This window comes from Chelon labrosus, assembly GCF_963514085.1.
Source record: "Chelon labrosus genome assembly, chromosome: 13".
NCBI classification, from domain to species: domain Eukaryota; kingdom Metazoa; phylum Chordata; class Actinopteri; order Mugiliformes; family Mugilidae; genus Chelon; species Chelon labrosus.
In genome coordinates, this window is record NC_140346.1 from 19,450,467 (window position 1) to 19,472,340 (window position 21,874).

The following is a 21,874-nucleotide window of genomic DNA, read 5'->3' on the forward strand; positions in this document are numbered from 1 at the left end:
GCAGGATTATGTAACTAACTCATTTCAGACAAAGCCAGAATTCAGAAAATGCAACAAGTATGTATTGCTAGGCCTGTTATATATTGTACTTTTATATATGAACCTATGTATATTTTGCTCTGTACTTTGGACGGTTTGGACAAACTGAACTAAATGTATTAATTCGTTCTACTTTTCACTACATAGCTTCAATTTCAGAGAATTCAAATTTGCTCAAGCGATGATCTTCGCCATAAATGAGATCAACAAAGATCCCCAAATGCTGCCTAATGTCAAACTTGGCTACAAGATTTATGATAACTGTGGGACCATGGACATACTGAGAGCCGCGCTGGCGCTGGTGAGCGGAGTGAAGGGAGAAATCAGGGATGGCAACTGCACTAAAACTGAGACAGTGCAAGCCATCCTGGGGCATTCAGGGTCAAGACCAACTATAGCGTTTGCAGAAGTTGTGGGGAGGTTTCAAGTGCCTGTGGTAAGTCATTTAACTCTGTGTTAAGTATGTAGTTGTATATCTACAATCTTATACTTTGAAACTGTAATTATTGGATGAGTGTATGAAAGCTTGTTAATGTCTGCTCCGTCAGTGCCAGTCTGATGTTTCTACATTTCATCGCAGATCAGTCATTTTGCCACATGTGCCTGTCTGAGCAACAGGCAACAGTATCCCACTTTCTTCAGAACTATTCCCAGTGACTACTACCAGAGCAGAGCCCTGGCAAAGCTGGTCAAGCACTTTGGCTGGACCTGGATTGGGGCTATAGCCGTGGATAATGAATACGGACTCAACGGCATAGCAGCGTTTATCCAAGGTGCACAGGAATACGGCATATGTGTCGAGTACTCTGAAGCATTTTCATCGTCAGATCCACCTAACAGGCTGCAGAGAATAACAGAGATTATTAAGAAGTCCACTTCAAGGGTGATTATGGCTTTCATGTCCCACAGAGAAATTAAGTTGCTGGCTTCTGAGCTGCACAAACAGAACGTCACAGGACTTCAGTGGATCGGCAGCGACGCCTGGATCACGGATCATTCCCTGACCGACAGCGAGGCACACAGCACCCTCGTGGGCTCGCTAGGCTTCACCGTGGCCAAAGCCGAGATCCGCGGGCTGGAGGAGCATCTGAGGCGGCTCCACCCGTCTCAGTTTCCCGGCAGTCAGTTTGTCAGGGATTTCTGGGAAGACATGTTCGACTGCTCCCTGAATGAGACCGCGGACACGCGAAGGCAGCCGTGCAGCGGCTCCGAGAGCTTGCAGGATGTCGAGTCACAGTTCACCGATGTGTCCGAGCTCAGGTTCACGAATAATGTGTACAAGTCGGTTTACGCCGTGGCTCATGCTCTTGACGCCCTGATTAAATGTGACCCCGGCGGAGCGCCCTGGTCTAACGGGAGCTGCACTGACCCCAAACACGTTCAACCCTGGCAGGTGAGACACTGCCAATGACCTGTGACGGAATCATAACAGCAGGAATCTGTCATTTGACCCCTGTGTAATTTCCTCCTAGGTCTTACACTATCTCAATAATGTAAATTTCACCACTGAAGAAGGAGAAAGAGTCTATTTTAACAGCGATGGAGATTCGCCAGCAAGATATGAGCTTGTTAATTTGCAGATTACGAACAGGGGGACCATGGAAGGAGAAACAGTTGGCATTTATGATGCTTCTCTTCCAGACAGTCATCAGTTTATCATGAACAACATCCCAATTGTCTGGGCTGATGGGGTCACTGAGGTTTGAATTTCTATTTAATGACTTATTGAAAACCATGAAGACAAAATGTCAGTGTGTTAATCAAATTGCACCTAATGATCTTTATGTGTGCAGGAGGTGCCTGTGTCAGTCTGCAGTGAGAAATGTCTCCCGGGAACTCATAAGACGCTCCAGAAGGGAAGGCCAGCCTGCTGTTATGATTGCATACCGTGCCCTGCAGGCGAGATCAGTAACATAACAGGTGAGCGAACAACAAAAACAGTCCCATTCAATCACTGTTGACGTCAGAAATGGCGTCTTCACTCCATAATTCTTGTTTTTCCCTTCTGCAGATTCAATACACTGCATGAAATGCCCGCCGGAGTTTTGGTCCAACAAACAGAGAGACGCCTGCGTCCCCAAAGCAATAGAATTCCTGGCATATGATGAAATTCTGGGAACACTGTTAGTGTTTTTTTCATTGCTGGGAGTTTTTCTAACGTTGACCGTCACGCTAGTCTTTTACTGCCACGTAGAAACCCCGCTAGTGCGAGCCAACAACTCTGAGCTGAGCTTCCTGCTGCTCTTCTCCTTGACTCTGTGTTTCCTGTGTTCTCTGACCTTCATCGGCCGGCCCTCCGAGTGGTCCTGCATGCTGCGACACACAGCGTTCGGCATCACCTTTGTCCTCTGCATTTCATGTGTTCTGGGGAAAACACTGGTGGTGTTAATGGCCTTCAGGGCTACACTTCCAGGTAGTAATGTGATGAAATGGTTCGGGCCTGCACAGCAGAGACTCAGTGTTCTGGCTTTCACTCTGATACAGGTTTTGATTTGCGTACTTTGGCTCACAATAAGCCCTCCTTTCCCCTTCATGAATTTGCTGCTGTATAAAGACAGAATCATCTTAGAGTGTAATCTTGGAGCAGCTGTAGGGTTCTGGGCCGTACTGGGATATATAGGACTTCTGGCCATGTTGTGTTTTATTTTTGCTTATCTGGCTCGAAAGCTGCCAGATAATTTCAACGAAGCTAAATTCATCACCTTCAGCATGCTGATATTCTGTGCGGTCTGGATCACCTTCATCCCAGCGTATGTCAGCTCTCCTGGGAAGTTCACTGTAGCTGTGGAGATATTTGCCATCCTGGCCTCCACTTACGGGCTACTCTTCTGCATTTTTCTACCAAAGTGTTTTATAATCTTGTTCAGGCCAGAACAAAATACTAAAAAACACATAATGGGAAAGACATCTCATAATGATATACATTATTAGCGGTGTGAATATAACACCCTACTGTGACTGAACCGTGATCTGTGCCCAGGCATTTTGTATTATTGTATATGATTATGTTGCAGTCAATAAACCTTTCATTTCATGTTGCAGTATTGTTACAGACATGTGTCCATTCATAACTACACAAACTCAACTGATAGACACAAGAGGAAGTATTGTCCATATGCAAGCCCCCAGCAACAATAGCCACTAAGTCACTATGAAATAAGCCATATGAAAACACTACATGTGTGGTCCTTTGATATATACAGTGATCAGCCTCAACATTATGACCACTGACAGGAGAAGTGAATAACACTGACCATCTTGTGGCAATACAATGTTCTGCTGGGAAACTTTTGGACCTGGCATTCGTGTGGATGTTACTTAGACATGTACCCACCAGCTATCCTCAGCAGGCACACACACAAAAACAGTTTAGGAACCACTCAAAAAACATGAGCACAAGGTGTTGACCTGGCCTCCAAGTTCCCTAGATCCCAAACTGATCAATGGTGGGATGATCCACAGAGGCCCCTTGCCTCAACCCATAGGACCCAAAGGCCCCCACTAACAAGATCCTGTAGCCAGACACCAAAGGACACCCTCAGAAGGCCAATGTCCATTCTCTAATGAGTCAGAACTGTTTTGGAGGCACAAGGGAGACCTACACAATATTAGGAAGGTGGTCATAATGTTATGCCTGATCAATGTATATTAGTCACATTTAAAATGAAGTGTGCAAAGCAAAAAAAAAAAAAAAAAAAGGTTTTTAGGGACTTTTATTGTAAAGACCTTGAATACAGGCTATAGGCATATGAAGTACTCACATGCTTCTATGAGCACTGTAAGAGACATCAGCCCCTGTGATTATTCCTCCCCAGTGTGGCCATCATGAGATACTGCATTGTAGCTTCACAGTAAAAAGAAATGACAGAGGTCAAATTCCAAAATGCCATGCAATTCTCTACACACATGCAGGATAAGGTTTTCAGCCGTGAAGTCTTAATTTGATGTTATCTATTTCTATCTTCTAGTACTTCTGATATTAAAGTCCATCTTTAAACATCATGTCCTTTCTGAATCCCTTCGATAGATTGGTGACCTGTCTAGGGTGTATCCCGCCTCTTGCCCGATGACCCCCCCCCGCCCGTTCAATTCAATTCAATTCAATTTTATTTATATAGCGTCAAAAACAATACAAATCGTCTCAAAACACTTTACAACATCCAGTCTGAAACCCCCAGAGCAATCCTGAATGCGACGGTGGCAGGAAGAAACCTTATGCAGAACCCAGCTCATATGGAGGGACCCATCTGCATAAGGCAGAAGACGTCCTTTCTGAACAAGAAAAAGTTGGCAGTTGGCTTCTAAATGTACGTGCAGCACATAGTGATTCAACAAGTACGTACCCCTATGATAGAAAAGGGACTGTTTTATTGTGTACGACTTAAATTACAGAGTAAGGAACCATTTCTGCTGTAGCTATTGTTACCATTGGTACCGTTTCAATTGTGTGGTTTCTGAGGTTTAAAATTATGAATAATTTAATTCAGAATGGGATGACACTGAAAATACAGCAACAAAATTTCAAAGGGGTTGTTTAATGTATGCGCCAATGCAATGTTATTATTCTTATTATTGGGGTTATTGCACCTTTGCAGGCCAAGAGAGTATTAAGATGAGTTCAGGTATAGAGCAAAGAAAAGGTGCCAATTGTGCAGGTTTTTAAGGTAATCCTGTGCTTACCTGTAGCTAAAGCTACTATAAAGTATTAAATAATGATCCATAGTTTATGAAAAAATAGTTTGTTGTTGAGTTTGAGTTGTTTTGGAGAGCAGGAAAGTTTATCATGACTCTAATTATTTCTGTCAGCGGCCCCCAACTAAGAGAAAGAGTTCCCTTGATGTTTGATAAGCAACAATAAAAAAGTTCAAATATAAACTGATGCAATTACAAATTAAAAAAAAATAAAGATAAAAACAAAAGGTTGTCCATATACACGAAAACAACACAGAAGAAAAACAGCAGGAGGTAAATAAGTCCCCATCTGTTGCATGTATGACTTTATTACCCAGCGATCCCAGTGGGACGGCTGCAGCGGGCCTCAGGAGATTACACATTGCAACAGACTGCTTGATTCTTTTGCCCAACAACAGGAACAACAGGTGGCATATTGCTTCAAGCAGAAAAGATCGGGTCCATAATCATCAACATCTTTGTCACAACATGCAACTCTTACATGCTAATGCAATTAAGGCTTTGTTTTGATCCCTCTCCCTCCCTCGCTTCCTCTTGTTATTTGTTTTCTTCTTTTAGATATGACCTCGGGTCTACACCATGTCTGCGTTTGTCTAACAAAAACTAAATCAAGCTAAAACAATTATTTTTTTAAAAATCTTCATTATATTGATAATTTATGTAGTGTATAATGTTATGATAGTTCTGTCTCAATCTGTCATGAAATATAAAGACCTTAATTTTACCCATCTGTGAGAGTTTGTCTCCAAATCTAACAAAATAACTCTTACACCACTGGTTTTATCGGATTTTATTTTTGCAGTTTGTGTTTCTTGTGTGTAAGTGGGCCGACAGAATCAGTAGAATCCCGCAGTATTATTTGTAAAACATTCAGTACTGTGAAAGTACTATTATCAGCTGTCGAGCTGGTAAAATGTATTAATGAGAAAACTAAGCTAGAAAGCATCAACACTGTTGACCGAAAATGTGAAATGCTGCAAAATAAAGTGCTGAGAAAAGGTACATGACCCCCTTCTGTGCCTATTTTTCAGCGTGCCATATACTGCAGTTTAAATGATGACTGCACACACTGAAGTAAAATATTATCAACCCTGTCTGGTCCTGTGTGTCTACTTAGGTGATAAATTAAAAAACTTCACTAAAGAGACTGAAACACAGCCGTCTGTTAACCGTTATGTTTGTATGGCTTCGGCCTACAGAGATCCGCACTGAGGGACGTTATGTGGAAGCTGAAGAAGACTTGGATTAGCGATGACGTTTAGTTATTTTATTTTAGATCACAACACATACACACATCTTTCGGTGTCATTCGCTGGCATACTCATACTTTCTCGCTGCCGACAGCCGTGTGACCTCTTCCAGGTCCAGCACGCTACTGTGTTAAAAGGAGAGTGATTAGTCCAACAGGATGCAGGTGTGCCAGTCACTCTCACCTGGCGCTGCTCTCCTGAGCCCTCTCCACACCTCTCTTCTGCAGCCAATGCACCATGTCCGCTCCACAGTTATGTAGCAGGACAATGAGGCCAAGCGTGAAGGTTGAGTCTCACTCTGATTGTCAGAATAAAATCGAACTTCTTGAGTGGCCTTGTCAAAGTCCAGACGTGAACCCCGCTGAGACCACAACAGTGTCAGAGACCAACCTCTAGACATTGAAAGCATTTAGTTGAGCATGTTGCATTACTTTTTAAACAGTTTTATTTACAGTAGGTGACCTTTTAGATTCAATTCTGTTAGAAGACCTGACACGCCTCAGTTGTGAGATATACACATAAAATTAATTTTGCGGCACTTTACTGCATTTCTAAGTTAAGTTCTAACGTCTGACCGCTGATCAATAATGACGTTTAGAAGCCAAATGCCAAAAATGCTTTAAAAGAAAAGAGAGAGAAGAGAAAAAGGAATCTGCATCTGGATCTGCGATAGCATCAAAACACTGACAGACAATCGTGGCAAGAGATAATGTCAGCAACAGACACAATCATTATAACAAAGTTAAGTAATGCTTAAAAAGCTTTAAATATGTTCTGGATTTCAGCTTTGATTCATCTCCTGACGACAGTTAGGAACAAAGGAACAAGTGGACGAACGTGGAAATAGGAAATCAAAGAAAACGTGCACTGCTCATACATTCTCCTATTAATGAAAACTTCAGATTCCCTTACAGAATAAAAAATAAAACATATCTTCATGAAGGTGTGGTTCATAGAATAATTGTTTGCAACTTTAACATGCCTTTTTTTAGAATGCAATATCTCCGATATTGCCTATGTTGTCCCACTTAACTAACCAATAAAGAAAAACAAAAATATACAGTATATATTGTGAATACATGTACTGCACATTCTTAGATTGTTTTGCACCACACCCCTTTTTCTCTGTCCCCGGGGATTATACCATAGTTACATACCTTACCGTGTAGCCTAAAGCAATGGGTCCACGGACATAAGCATTGGCATGAACTAGGTTTCAACGTGCATATGTGGGGGTATAAAGAGCACCACGGGGCGCAGGATTAAAGAGGCCAGCCTGGAAAGCGGAGCGATGCCACTGCTGAAGCTGGTCCTCCTGGTCTTTCTGATCAGGAGAGTGACACCTGTGTGCCGGTTGCAGGGCAGAGCGCGACCGCCTGAGCTGGCCCAGGCTGGGGACTTCACGTTGGGTGGCATCTTCACCTTCCGCACTGGCTACATAGGCAGCGTGCCCACATTTCAGACCTTACCAGATCCTCCAACATGCCTGAAGTAAGTATGTATTTGTGTGACTTAATGTTGACTTTAATATACATTTATGCCATATAAAATCTATCTTGTGAATGTGACTTCACGTTTCATTTTGAGTTGTTTTTTTTCCCCCTCCCCAATACATTTCTTTTTTAGCATCAACGTAAGAGAATTCAAATTTGCCCAGACGATGATCTTTGCGATTGAGGAAATAAATCAGAATCCTTCTATTCTCCCAAACTACACACTGGGCTACAGGATATACAATTCGTGTGGGATGGCGAACATTATACAGTCTGCTTTAGATTTAGCCAACGGACAGACAGAGATAATAGATGAGAGGACCTGCACGAAGGCGGACCGTGCACAGGCTGTTGTGGGCCACTCTGCTTCTGCACCAACGGTGGGATTTGCTCGGATTATAGGACGATTTCACGTGCCAGTGGTAAATACTTTAGATCCCATGTTAATGCATTTTTATTTTCTCAGTCCCTATAGACATGGATATGCATTATTCTAGATTTCCTCATCAACATGTGCTGTTTATGAGATTCTTCCACATATTTCTTTTGTGCAGATCAGTCACTTTGCAACCTGTGCGTGTCTGAGCAACAGAGAGGAGTTTCCATCCTTCTTCCGAACCATCCCCAGCGACCTCCATCAGAGCAGAGCCCTGGCAAAGCTGGTCAAGCACTTCGGCTGGACCTGGGTGGGGGCGATAAGTAACAAAAACGACTACGGCGTCAATGGGATCGCCACATTCATGCAAGCTGCTCAGGAAGAAGGGGTGTGCGTTGAGTACTACCAGGCGTTCGAGCAAACAGGTCCTCCTCGTGAGCTGAACAAAGTAGTCGAAGCTGTGAAGCACTCCACCTCTAAAGTCATCGTGGCTTTCATGTCCCACAGAGAAGTCAAAGTGCTGGCGGCTGAGCTGCACAAGCAGAACGTTACAGGACTGCAGTGGGTCGGCAGCGACGCCTGGATCACAGATCACTCTCTGACTGACAGCGAGGGGCACAGCCTCCTCGTGGGCTCCCTGGGCTTCGTCATCAGCCGGGCGCAGATCCCCGGCCTGGAGGAGCACCTGAGGCGGCTCCACCCGTCGCACTTTCCCGGCAGTCAGTTTGTGAGGGATTTCTGGGAGGACGTTTTTGACTGCTCCCTCAGTGGCGCTGCGGACGCACAAAGAGAGCCATGCACTGGCTCTGAGAGCTTGCGGGGCGTAGAGTCGTATTTCACAGACGTTTCTGAGCTGAGATTTACCAACAACGTGTACAAGTCGGTTTACGCAGTGGCCCACGCTCTCCACGACCTGGTCACATGTGAAGAGGGGAAGGGGCCGTTCTACAACAGTAGCTGTGCTGATATTAAACACTTTGAACCATGGCAGGTGAGGAGGCCAACAAAAGGGTCACAGATTATTTGAAAATCTTCAAAATCTGTGTCTCATAAAACAAGCGATTACAAAGAAAAGCAGCCTTCTTTCTTGTAATTCTTCGCCCGTCCTCTTCTCTGCAGGTGCTACACTACTTACAGAATATCAACTTCACAACAAGCGAGGGGGAGAGAGTGACTTTCGACCGAAACGGGGATTCGGCTGCAAGATATGAGCTTGTGAATTTACAACACGTGACCTCGGGGACCGTGCACGTCGCCACAGTTGGCGTTTTTGATGCCGCTCTGCCCAGCGAGCGTCGGTTTGTAATGAACGGCGTGAAGATAGTGTGGGGAGGTGGAGGAGGAGGAGGAGGAGGTGATACGGTACACGTTCATGCTGCTTTGCTTTTACATTTCTGGGTTGTCAGTCGCTGTAACGTTCTGCATAATATTTTATGATCTGGGAGAATGTTAACGGAGCGTTTCCAGCCTTGAAAAAGTAGATTACGTGCAACTTTCACACACCAGCAGGTGCCTGTGTCGGTGTGCAGTGAGAGCTGTCCTCCGGGAAAACGCAAAGTCCTGCAGAAAAGAAGACCTGTTTGCTGTTATGACTGTATTCCATGCGCAGAAGGAGAAATCAGCAACGTTACAGGTTAGACTTATGCTCTGTCTTAAATGTGCTTTGCCTAATTCTTGACCAGATCAGTGCTTTATTTTGTCTTTTCGTCTTCCTTAAACAGACTCGATGGATTGCTTCAAATGCCCCGCTGAATTCTGGCCGAACAGCAGACGAGACGCGTGCGTCATGAAGGAAATTGAATTCCTTTCTTTTGCAGAGCTCATGGGTATCATTCTAACTTTCCTCTGCTTGATGGGGGCAGCTTTGACTGCTGTGATTGCGTTAGTGTTCTTCTATTTCAGGGACACTCCGATCGTCAGGGCCAACAACTCTGAGCTGAGCTTCCTGCTGCTCTTCTCCCTGACTCTGTGTTTCCTGTGCTCTCTGACCTTCATCGGCCGGCCCTCTGCGTGGTCCTGCATGCTGCGACACACAGCGTTCGGCATCACCTTTGTCCTCTGTATCTCTTGTGTCTTGGGGAAAACAATAGTCGTGTTAATGGCCTTCAGGGCTACACTCCCTGGTAGTAATGTGATGAAATGGTTTGGGCCTACACAGCAGAGACTGTGTGTCGTGGCTTTCACCCTCGTACAGGTTTTGATTTGCTTGTTGTGGCTGACAATCAACCCTCCTTTCCCTTACAAAAATCTGAATCACTATAAGGATAAGATTATTCTCGAGTGTGCACTGGGGTCTGCTGTAGGCTTCTGGGCTGTGCTAGGATACATTGGACTCCTGGCTCTCTTATGTTTCGTACTCGCCTTTTTGGCTAGAAAGTTGCCAGATAATTTCAACGAAGCTAAATTCATCACCTTCAGCATGTTGATATTCTGTGCAGTCTGGATCACCTTCATCCCAGCGTATGTCAGCTCTCCTGGGAAGTTCACTGTAGCTGTGGAGATATTTGCTATCTTGGCCTCTAGTTATGGGCTCCTTTTCTGCATTTTTATTCCCAAAGTTTATGTTATTTTGTTTAGGCCAGAACAAAATACCAAAAAACATATCATGGGAAAAACAAAAGATATTCAATGTTAATTGCACACAGTTGTGATTCCTTCATTTTGTAATTGTTAATTTCGTTGTTACTCAATGTCTAATAAAGTTGTAATTTTTTTTCCATTATGTAAAGAAACCCAATGTTTCTTAAATCCTGTCCTAATAATACTGTGTCGTTAAATAAATAAAGTTAATCTGGCTGGTTATTTGCTGCAGTAAGACTATTCATTCTATGTATATATACACCAATCAAGCGTAATATTATGACCACTGACAGGAGAAGTGAATAACACTGAACATCTCGTGACAATTCAGTGTTCTGCTGGGAAACGTTTGGACCTGGCATTTGTGTGGATGTTCCTTAGACATGTAGCACCCACCTAGACCAGACCAAACATGAAAAACAGCACAAGGTGTTGACCCGGCCTCCAAATTCATCTAGCTCCCTAACTGATCGAGTATCTGTGGGACGCACTGGAACAAGCCTGATCCACAGAGACCCCTCAACTCAACCCATAGCACCCAAAGGCCCCCACTAACAACATTCTGTTGCCAGACACCACAGGACACCCTCAGAAGGCCCATGTTCATTCTCTGATGAGCAACTGTTTTGACACAAGGGAGACCTACACAATATTAGGAAGGTGGTCATAATGTTATGCCTGATCAATTTGTAACCCATAATAGTTGCAGGGATCATATGGCACTAATATGGCACTAACGCAGGTAAGAACACATCTAGTGATGCTTATCGTTTGGACTGACTCAGCTGCTACAGGCCTAGACTGCTGGAGCTCTCCTCATACTTTTATAAGCCACTGCGACATGTCATTAACTTAGTGTCTCTAACCTTTTTGAACCCACTGTACACACTAAGCTGTTCTCCAGTCAGTGCTTTGAATGTTGCTTCTCCCCCAGTCTTGTCCCACCTCTCTCTTTTCTTTACCTGTTACAAAGAAGTATTTCCTTGTGACTGCCGCCTTAGTCCTTGCTCTAGGGGGTTCAGGATCTGAGATCTGTGGTATATTTAGACTTTTTATTATTATTATTAGCATCATATTAACTGAATAGAACTGAGATGAATTGTCTGTTTGAAAGTGCAGCATCCTATACACGTTTAATCTGTAATTAATGCATTTTGAACATATAATTCCTTGAACATAGACTTACTTGTTAATTGCTTCTACATGTCACTGTCATACACACGGTGCTCTTCAGCACTGCTTTACTAAATCAGCCACGAAAACTTAAGAGGTCTCAGTAAACACTCCGATTGATCGTTGTTGGGAGACAGGTCCCGTGTGTATTCCTGTCAGATTTACTCTTCATGCCTGACGTCCTTCAAGTCTTAAGAAAAACATTTGCATGTCCCACTGAGAATGGCCCGCTAAGTTGCCTCCTACACCTGAGCAGCAGACAGGAAGCTATAAAACACATCCTTACATGAAACGCGCGTGCCAAAGGCAAGGCTCTGAGATGACAGCAGTCTCGTTCGTCTTCCTGACACTCCTCACCTGGATGGTGTCGTCGGACACATGGCTCAGCTCGGACCGGTGGGCTGAGCTCAGTCGGTACGAAGAAACAAAGACCTCCAGTGCATCGCGTAAAAACGCTGTCATTTGTGACACAACAAAACTGTCATGTCAGAGGTGAGTTTATTGCTGGTGAATTAAAATATTATCTGTTTTATCGATTTTATCCACTTATTCATTAACTTGTTCTTTTTTTTTTTCTATCAAGGACCTGGATACCCCAGTGTGGTTTCCCCCAGATTCATGAGCTTGTAATTTAATCACTCTCTCAGTAGGGTTAGGGTTAGGGTTATAGGGGCCTAAACACCACAATGAGAGACCCCTTAAAAGACAATTAGATAATCTCTAGAGGAGCTTTTATGAAGCACTTTGAAGTCATTCTACTGTAATTATAGAGAAGTAATAGCCTCACAGCTGTGTTATTATGCCTTTCTCATGGAACTGCTCTGTCTGCCTACAAATGATAAAGTTTGACAGTAGTTAGATGCCGCGAATATGTGATAATCTGCTAATGTTATAAAATAATGTTGTTGTTTTTCTCTCTTATTTAGATCTTCTGAAATCAGCGGAGAGAGAATCACAAAAGACCATACTCGCTTTCCTGGTGTACCTTTGAACTGGGTGCAATTCGACGGTTGTGTGAATGTGTTGCAAAGAGCTGAGGAGACCGTGAACGCAGAGATGGAAAACAGTCACGCCGGCAAATCTAAAAGTCTGCAGTTGGTGGCATATTTTCTGTCTAAGACCAGCTGCCTTCTGCTTAAGACAGAGGTGAGTGCCAGGTCCATGTTAGCAAAAATAAAATTCATCATACTGCATTTCCCCCTTCTTATGTAGAACATCTACTCATGCCAGATCATATGTATTTGTCTGCACTTTCCCTTAATCCAGGTGACATCTGATAACCACGGCACAAGCCTGAGTCAGCTCATGAGATCCGTGGCTCGCTGTGCCCACACCCCTGTCCTAGTGTACCAATGGAAAACAAAGGATTGTGCCTGCATCTGTGAGGTGTGCAACTTCGAGGTCGCACTTCCACAACGCCCTGTCGCCGTACTGTCTGACAACCAAGTGAGCCCAGTGTCCTCCGAGCTTATGTCATGATTTATTGTGTTGAGGTGCGCGCCGCCTTATTTAACGTGTTTCGCAGAAGCCTGTTATTAGTGTTCGCCTTTTGCGATCACTAGTCGTTTCATATTTCAACTACTCAAGGGGTATGCATGGACATTGCATACCCCTTGTGCCAGATTTGCAAGTAATCTAAGGTGTGAATTATTCCGTTATTGGGATGCAATGCATCTCACAGTTATGCAATTGAAAATTATTTATCAGATCAGTAGCTTTGAATGTCTCCTTTTTTTAAACTAAAATGTGCAGAATAATCATTGATAATAATATTCTACACATCAAATATGACCATGTTATAGTCTGTTGTGTTACAGAACATGCTCTTGTCATCATGACATAGACTCATATTACCATATCACCTGTATTTGCATGAATCTGTGATGAGCGTGCAGTAATTTTTATTACTGTTCATCTGCAGATGCCTCCCATGCTGTATTCAACACCAACAGGTAAAAAAAAAAAAAAAAAAAAAAACATTCCTTATAAGAATTGTCTCGTTAAATTTCATGAAACTGTTGTAAGTGTCTCTATTGCGCTGACAGCAACACATTCACTCTTTGCACAGGCTGCGTCGGCAGTGTGCGGCCTGCAGACACCGACAGATGGGTTGGAAGATTTTGTCTCGCGGCTGTGTTGCTGCTTTCAGTCTACACAAGAATAACACAACTATGTGTTGGCCCCGCTCCTGACAGCAACTCCACAATAGGGATGCTTTTCACCCTGACACTGCGCAGGTTTTCACCATCAGTCACCGTCTACCAGCAGCCTGAGTGGTCCATAATAGCTGTCTGCCTCTCTTGTGCTCTGGGGAGAACTGTACATGTGTTGATTGCGTGCAGGGCTGCTCACACTGTCATGAAACGGTTTCGTCCCGCACAGCAGCATGTTAGGACTCTTCCTGTTACTGTGTTGTTTCTCTGGCTGATTTTTTGTTCGCCTTTTGCACGTTTGAAAAACGTGTCTGGGGGCGTACTCGTTGAGTGTGTGGAATCAACACAAAGATCTTGTGTGTTTGCCCACATAGAGATGCTGGGTACTTTATGTTGCATGTTTGTCTCACTTACCAGTTTGCTGCGATCCGTCTTGACAAAACTAAATGTTTTGAGCGTACTCTTTCACGTGCAGCTGGTTACCAGCCTGCAGAATTCAGTGGTGCCAAGAAAGTATATCCTCATCATTAAAATCAGCAGGTTCATTTAAAGTGACGTTGAAAGTGTCGTTCACAAATGTGGAAAATGAAGGGACAAGATGTTTAAGTGATTAAGATTTTTAAGGTAAAATGCATTTGAGGTGATTTTTATTTTGTGAATACTTTATTTCATCTTAACTTCATTTATTTTTTTTTCAAAATCTTCTTCCTTTTCAGTTGTGCTAAATATTTTAGAATTTTTCTAACTGCAAATAAAGTGCACGCTAATCCCTGCATTTTAATAATTGTTGCATATGCTTTTATTTAATAATCATAATCATTATGTGTTTTTCATACATTTTAATACATCATTACAAATTGATTTATCATGTGTTTAAATGTATAAATATGCCAAAAAAAAATCTGAGGCAGGATTTGGCCAGATGTCCCTTTTAGAGAAAGGCATCACTGCAGATGAATATATCTGAGGAGTCACCTTTATCCTAACAAATTTATTAAATTGCGGTTTGTATTACATGTTTGCCTCTTTTATATTGTTAGAAGTAATGTGATAATAGTTTTGTTTGTAAAAGATTTTTTTAAGCTTATTTCACAAGTAATTAAGTGATAGGTGTCATGATGAGGAAATGATTGCTCCTGTTAACTTTCTTTATGTGCGTGGCTGCATCTAATAGAAAATCTGAAATTAGAATAGACGGAAAGATAATAAATGGTTTTCCAAACATTTTAAAATGCAAATAATAATTTAAACAGATGACTCTAACTGCATTACACATATGGTATACATTTCTATGACCTATTATTTAATTGTAAATGAACAATATATAATTCTAGGCTCCAAACACAGGGATTCATTTCAAAGTCAACAGAATAACAAAATAATTTATCAACTTTTTAATTAATCCAGACTTTAGCCCAGTACATCAGTCCGGCACTAAGTCATTTCTTTATGAAGGTTAAAATGTTTTTTTAGAGACTCACAGTCATAGTTTGCTTTGCTGTTTCAAATTAATATTTACATGTTAAGCAGTCATATCTCTATTCAGATGGGCGTTATAGGTAAATCTGTTTATCCCATGCCTCACAGTCCACATGGCCAATGTCCAAAGTCAACAGTTTTCAGACTACAGATAAATCATTTGTCACCTCAGGTTTGTGACAGCTGGGTTGCTATGGTAACCAAAAGGCACAGGAGTCAGTAACTAAGTAGCTACTGCGGTGACAGATTTTTTTTTAAAGGTTGGAAGGTATCTATTCAGCTATGCCTGTATAGTAAACTCCCACCAACCCACCTATTCCCTTACCCTCCAAAATGTCTCATCAGCACTTCCATCACTCTGGATTTCATGTCACTGTTGTATGTTGCACTGGTATTGATGCAAAAGACACTTTGAAATGTAATCTGTTGCATGAGGACCTGGGCTGAGATGTATCTGAAAAGTCCCACTGTAAACGCAACCACTTCCATGTACGTTTTGGATATGATTTGCACACATCAACCTCCCACTGTCTGTCTCACTGAATTAATGGGATGTCAAACAGTTCTGGCATACATATATCACATCCAGTAACTACTGATAATAGACACTAACTCAACCCTAGCTAGCAAAGGCGATCAGCTATGGCAGTCTAAATATTGAAGGGTCACTGAACAAGGCAGGGGTGCTACAGTGGTGTGGTGGTTAGCGCTCATGCCTCACATCGGCCGACATGCGTGTTAGATTAATTGGTGATTCTGAATTGGCCGTAGGTGTGAGCGTGGTTAAATGTCTGTGTTAGCCTGTAATGGACTGCGATGGACCAATGACAGGGTTAGGGTTAGGCTCCGTTTTTTACAACCTGGACCTTATTTCTGGCATAAAATACAATCGTTTACTCACCCATATAACTTTGGTGTCATTTGGAGTCCTTCGGAAGATATTTAGATCCAGCAAAGCTCCGTGTATATCCGTATAGTGGGAGTGACTGGGGCACTGAAATGCAGCCTCTAAATAATGCATTATCTGCTGCGAAACTCATTCATTTCACCAATATTTTGTTATGATACGCTAGTGCTATTCCCCATTGAGTCTGGGGTCCGAGTTTTACGGCAGATAATGCATTATTTAGAGGCTGCGTTTCGGTGCCCCAGTCACTCCCATTATATGGATATACGCGGCGCTCTGTTGGATCTAAATATCTTCTGAATGACTCCAAATGACAGTAAAGTTATATGGGTGAGTAAACGATTGTATTTTATGCCAGAAATAAGGTCCAGGTTGTAAAAAACGGAGCCTAACCCTAACCCTAAACCTGTCATTGGTCCATCGCAGTCCATTACAGGCTAACACAGACATTTAACCACGCTCACACCTACGGCCAATTCAGAATCACCAATTAACCTAACGATCGTATTTTATGCCAGAAATAAGGTTCAGGTTGTAAAAAACGGTAATTCCCCTTTAAGACAAGAAGGGATACCAACAGACAGACTACCTGAAAACATAATGCCACCAGTCTAAACTGTCAGCGGCGAGGAGGCATAACAAAGAGTGTGTGAACAGAGCTGGTTAATGATTCAAATCTGAATCAGGCGTCCGAGGTCTCCATTAGTCTGGAGCTTACAGATCCTCTGGCTGGCTGCTGCTAAGTACGCAAGGCCTGTTAGCGGACTCACCAGAAACGCCACGGACTCAGATGATTCGCGAACAACACCACTGTAGTGAGCGACTCAGAGGAACCAGAGTCCATAAAATGAATCGAGTTTACCACCAGTAGTTTTTCTACCACAGTAGTATTAAGCAGCCCAGTCTGAATACAAGGTCTCTGAGGGACTTAACATGAATTATATATTAAAAGTATCAATGTATTACTGCTCTGCATCTCTGCTCTTATAACTGCTGGGTTAATATGCAGACTGGCAGGTTTCATTTTATAATATACTTTTCTGAATGACTGTAAAACATTAACACTTACTGCATAATACAGAATATGTCCACAACAACATCGATACCTCACTGTCCTGTCCTAAAAGTGCTTGCGCCGATTCTCCATGAAAATGTAAATCAGACCATCTGTTTTCTGAGTATCAATCAGCAGGATCAGTTTCAGTGATGCGTGAAAAACACATTACTCTTATGAGAATTGGGGAAGTTCTCACATTGGCTGATTGCACTTCTCGTGCGTTAGAAAAACCTATAAAGGTCAGCTCCCAGGTCACAGTCGGCGCAGTGAAGGGGAGGGTGGCTCGTGATGGGTTGGATCGTCGCTGTTGTCTTCTTCACCGTTCTGGCAAGAATAAAGTCAGAGAATGAAACATGCAAAATGATCGGACAGAAAGGCTTCAAGGAATTTTCTAAAGAAGGAGATTTAATGATAGGAGGAGTTTTCTCTATCAGTAGTACACGGAAACTGGTAGATAACAACTACCAGGAACTACCGTATACATACTGCACAGTGTAAGAAAATATACTGTTAGGAAAGTGGCTTATGCATTTTTTTATGTGTTGCAAATATTATTTTTTAAATAATGCTGCAGTAATGTGTTTATTAGCCAACGTTTGTGTTTTCAGGTGGAATGAAAGAGAGCTGAAGTTTGCCAGGACAATGATTTTCACCGTGGAGGAGATCAACAGAGACACGGTGCTCCTTCCAGGAGTGAGCCTGGGCTACAGGGTGTACAACGGCTGCGGGAGTGAAAACCTGATTCGTGCCGCCGTAGAAGCCGTGAATGGGGAAGACACCTGCAGGGGTCAGATCCAGGCTCTCCTGGGCCATTCGTCCTCTGGAGTGAGTGAAGACATAAACATCATACTAAGCCCGCTGTCAATTCCACAGGTGAGAGCAAATGACTGAAAGCAAACCGCAGGCAGAGCATGCATTGTGTATTTCCTTGTTCATAGTTAAAAACGCTTACATGCCCTGTATGTTTAGTAGTTTGTTTCTTTTCCTCGAAGGTGAGCCACCTCTCAACCTGTGCTTGCTTAAGTGACAAAAGACTGTACCCCAGCTTCTTCAGAACTGTGCCAAGTGACCGCTTCCAAATCTTTGCTCTGGTTCAGCTTATGAAATACTTTGGCTGGCGTTGGGTAGGGATCATTTATACTGAAGCCTCTCTATACTCAGTGGAAGGTACAACCGATTTTGTTAAGGAAGCAGAAAAGGAGGACATATGTGTTGAATACAGGGTGAGTTATTCAAAGTCATCTCAACAAACGTTAAATGCTGTTGTGGACACACTAAGTAAATCCTCATCGAAGGTGGTCCTGTTGTTCATGTCCTTGTCTTACTTGAAATCGTTCCTGTCAAAAATTGAGGAATATAACATAACCAGGAAGCAGTGGGTTGGCAGTGAGTCCTGGATCACGCAGGCAGAACTGGCTTCTGTTGACAGAAAGGGCATTTTACAGGGGGCGATAGGCTTTGCCCTCCCTCAGACGTACATACCAGGTCTGCGTGAATTCTTACTCAGCCTGAAGCCTTCCGATGAACCACAGAGTGTAATACTTAAAACGCTGTGGGAGGAATTCTTTGACTGCAGCTTCTCTCCGTCGAATACCTCCGCTATGTGCACGGGCACAGAGGATCTACAGACAGTCTCTAATGACTACACAGATGTGGCGTATTTCAGGGCAGAGAATAATGTATACAAAGCTGTGTACGCCGTAGCACATGCCCTGCACGCACTGCTGCAGTGTCAGAACGGCTCAAATCCGACGACAGGAAAGCCGTGTGTGAACAAGAATGCCGTTCAGCCCAAGCTAGTGAGTTCAAGTATAGTATTTATTCAAGTATTTGTTAAATGCCTTGATGTGTTCTTTTTGCTTGCAAGTCTTTATGCCTGATAAACCGTGTCGATTCTCTCACTGCAGGTGCTTGAACACCTTAAGTATGTGAACTTCACAACACAGGAGGGGGCCAAGGTGTTCTTCGACGAAAACGGGGACAGCGTCGCCCAGTACGACTTAGTTAACTGGCAGATCAAAGACGACGGCTCCGCTGAAATCATAAGCATCGGCCAATACGACAACTCTTTCCCAGAGGGGGAAAAGTTTAAACTTAAAAAGGACACCAAAATAGTTTGGGGGGGAAACTACAAGGAGGTAATTTCTGGACAACCTTGAATGACAGCCTCTTCGTAAATATTGCGAACGCTGTTTATGTTATTGAGTTTTGCACGCTGTGTTTTACCTAATCAGGTGCCGAGGTCTGTCTGCAGGGAGCCGTGTCCGCCGGGGACTCGGAAGGCCGTGAACAAGAACAAGCCTGTGTGCTGCTTCGACTGCTTCGAATGTCCCGAGGGAGCAATTAGTAATCAGTCAAGTGAGTGAGCATTGCAAACCATAATTAAAAAAAAAAAAATAATAATAATATATGGAAATCATTTATGATTGTTTCTCTGCATTGTTTCCCATCTCTCACAGATTCTCCAGACTGTTTGATCTGTCCACCTGAATTCTGGCCAAATGAAAATAAAGACCAGTGTCTCCCGAAACCTACTGAGTTCCTTTCCTACAAAGAGATCATGGGGGCGCTTTTAACTGGATTCAGTTGCATAGGCGTATTTCTATCCCTTCTGATATCAATAATATTTTTGACTCATAAGGAAACTCCTATTGTAAGAGCCAACAACTCAGAGTTAAGCTTCCTGTTGCTATTTTCATTGAAGCTGTGTTTCCTGTGTTCTCTTACGTTCATCGGCCGACCCTCCGAGTGGTCCTGCATGCTGCGGCACACCGCATTTGGGATCACCTTTGTCCTCTGCATCTCTTGTGTTCTGGGGAAAACAATAATGGTGTTGATGGCGTTCCGGGCTACACTCCCGGGCAGTAACGTCATGAAATGGTTTGGGCCTAGACAGCAGAGGCTATGTGTTCTGGTTCTCACCCTAGTTCAGGTTGTGATTTGCGTTCTTTGGCTGACAATAAACCCCCCTTTCCCGGATGCAAACATGACGTATTATAAAGAAAAGATAATCTTAGAGTGCGCCCTCGGTTCAGCTGTAGGATTCTGGGCCGTGCTGGGTTACATCGGACTTCTTGCTGCCTTGTGTTTTGTGCTTGCTTTTCTTGCCAGGAAGCTGCCGGACAGTTTCAACGAAGCCAAACTGATCACGTTCAGCATGCTCATATTTTGTGCCGTGTGGATCACGTTCATTCCGGCGTATGTCAGCTCGCCGGGAAAATTCACCGTGGCGGTGGAGATATTTGCTATCCTGGCCTCTAGTTTTGGTTTGCTGGTGTGCATTTTTATTCCGAAATGCTATATTATTATCTTCAGGCCAGAGCAAAACTCAAAAAAGCATTTGATGGGGAGAATTCCAGCAAGAACGCTTTAATATGTTATTCAAACGTATCTTCAGAAACATGTAGTTGTGTGAGAACAAACACAGTGATTATACCTGATAGTCTGGCTGACTCTAGCTGTACGTTGTAATTTGTTGTAATGATGAATAAAGTGAAAAAACAAACTCACGTCTTTTTCTTTTCAATTATCCGAAACATTCAAATTATTCAACATAATAATAAAAATGGCATTCATATGAAAAAGGGGGAAAGAATAAATGTCCGTTAAGAAGGCATGACTTTGTCGCACAAGGGCAAGGTAATCAGTAGCGTAGGGGTGATCTCAGTTCCATTTAGTGAGCCAGTAAGACATTAAAAAAAAGAACCAGGAAGGTTGAATGCAGACATCATTAACAAATCTGTGCTTTTCCTACTGTAACAAGTCAAAATGTCAGCCACAAAAAAGATACTTACATGAGCAACTTGTGATAATCAGCAATAAAACAGTGACGTTGAGTATAGTATAGGTTGTGTTGCATCAATTCTGTGTATAATCTGTTATAATTGAGTTGAAGGACAACTAGGCCACGCCTGTGCCCTATACTGTGCCATGACTGTTTTAAAAAACATCCATTCATTCATTCATCTTCTGTAACCGCTTAGGGTCGCGGTGGGGCTGGAGCCTATCCCAGCTGTCACTGGGCGAGAGGCGGGGTACACCCTGGACACGACGCCGGTCTATCGCAGGGCTAACACAGAGAGACAGACAACCACTCACACTCACACCTACGGCCAATTTAGAATCACCGATTAATCTAATGAGCATGTCTTTTAAAAACCAGTGACTAAAATATAAGAGATAACAGGGATGTTTAATGTTGTTGTTGTTTCACAATGCGTGCGGCACAGTGGTGTGGTGGGTGGCACTGACGCCTCACAGCAACAAGGTCCTTTCTGTGTGGAGTTTACATCTTCTCCCTGTGTCTGCTTGGGTTCTCTCCAGGTACTTGGTCTTCCTCCCACCATCCAATGACACCCTCCAGAGGACAAGCGGTTACAGAAAATGAATGAATGAATGTTTCTCATTGTGCTGGTTCCTGTCATAAAGGTGGAGTCAAGTGTTGCCCAGCAGATTTCACTGTGTTAACTCTATGACAAAATTTTACGTTACTGCTGACCAATCTGGCCAGGTTTGTTTTAGGACAACTGGTTTTAATTTGAGGTGCATATGTTACTGAATAGTTAGTGACAGTTAGTAGTAGTTCTATTAAGTATAGGTTACACTCTCTAAGACAGTTCATGAGCCACATACAGCTCAATTTGATCTCAAGCAGTCCAGACTAGTAACATAACAG

At 43.0% G+C, this 21,874-nt stretch overlaps 2 protein-coding genes across 2 annotated transcripts; both read left to right on the forward strand.

Moving 5' to 3' along the window:
• Positions 1-171: 171 nt before the first annotated feature.
• On the forward strand, positions 172-10,485 carry LOC311497828 (uncharacterized protein; the record flags this gene model as incomplete). The annotated part of the gene is made up of 12 exons (XM_084558193.1): positions 172-475; positions 620-1,432; positions 1,512-1,739; positions 1,833-1,959; positions 2,051-2,969; positions 3,855-3,879; positions 7,225-7,472; positions 7,608-7,896; positions 8,029-8,841; positions 8,970-9,212; positions 9,360-9,483; positions 9,572-10,485. The coding sequence occupies exons 1-12, from the start codon at positions 221-223 to the stop codon at positions 10,483-10,485; spliced, it is 4,998 nt and encodes a 1,665-aa protein (XP_084414319.1). The 5' UTR covers positions 172-220.
• A 4,798-nt stretch (positions 10,486-15,283) lies between these two features.
• On the forward strand, positions 15,284-20,601 carry LOC311498604 (extracellular calcium-sensing receptor-like). Its single transcript, XM_084559266.1, has 6 exons — positions 15,284-17,693; positions 17,808-18,072; positions 18,192-18,998; positions 19,107-19,337; positions 19,434-19,557; positions 19,659-20,601. Exons 1-6 carry the CDS (start codon positions 17,488-17,490, stop codon positions 20,570-20,572), a joined length of 2,547 nt encoding a protein of 848 aa, XP_084415392.1. The 5' UTR covers positions 15,284-17,487; the 3' UTR covers positions 20,573-20,601.
• Positions 20,602-21,874: the final 1,273 nt, after the last annotated feature.

Excerpts from the sequence above, each read along its gene's own strand:
- LOC311498604 (XM_084559266.1), top strand. The coding sequence starts at position 17,488 with ATGGGTTGGATCGTCGCTGTTGTCTTCTTCACCGTTCTGGCAAGAATA. Across the intron at positions 19,338-19,433 it reads GGGGGGGAAACTACAAGGAG|GTGCCGAGGTCTGTCTGCAG; the intron begins GTAATTTCTGGA and ends TTACCTAATCAG. Across the intron at positions 19,558-19,658 it reads AGCAATTAGTAATCAGTCAA|ATTCTCCAGACTGTTTGATC; the intron begins GTGAGTGAGCAT and ends CATCTCTCACAG.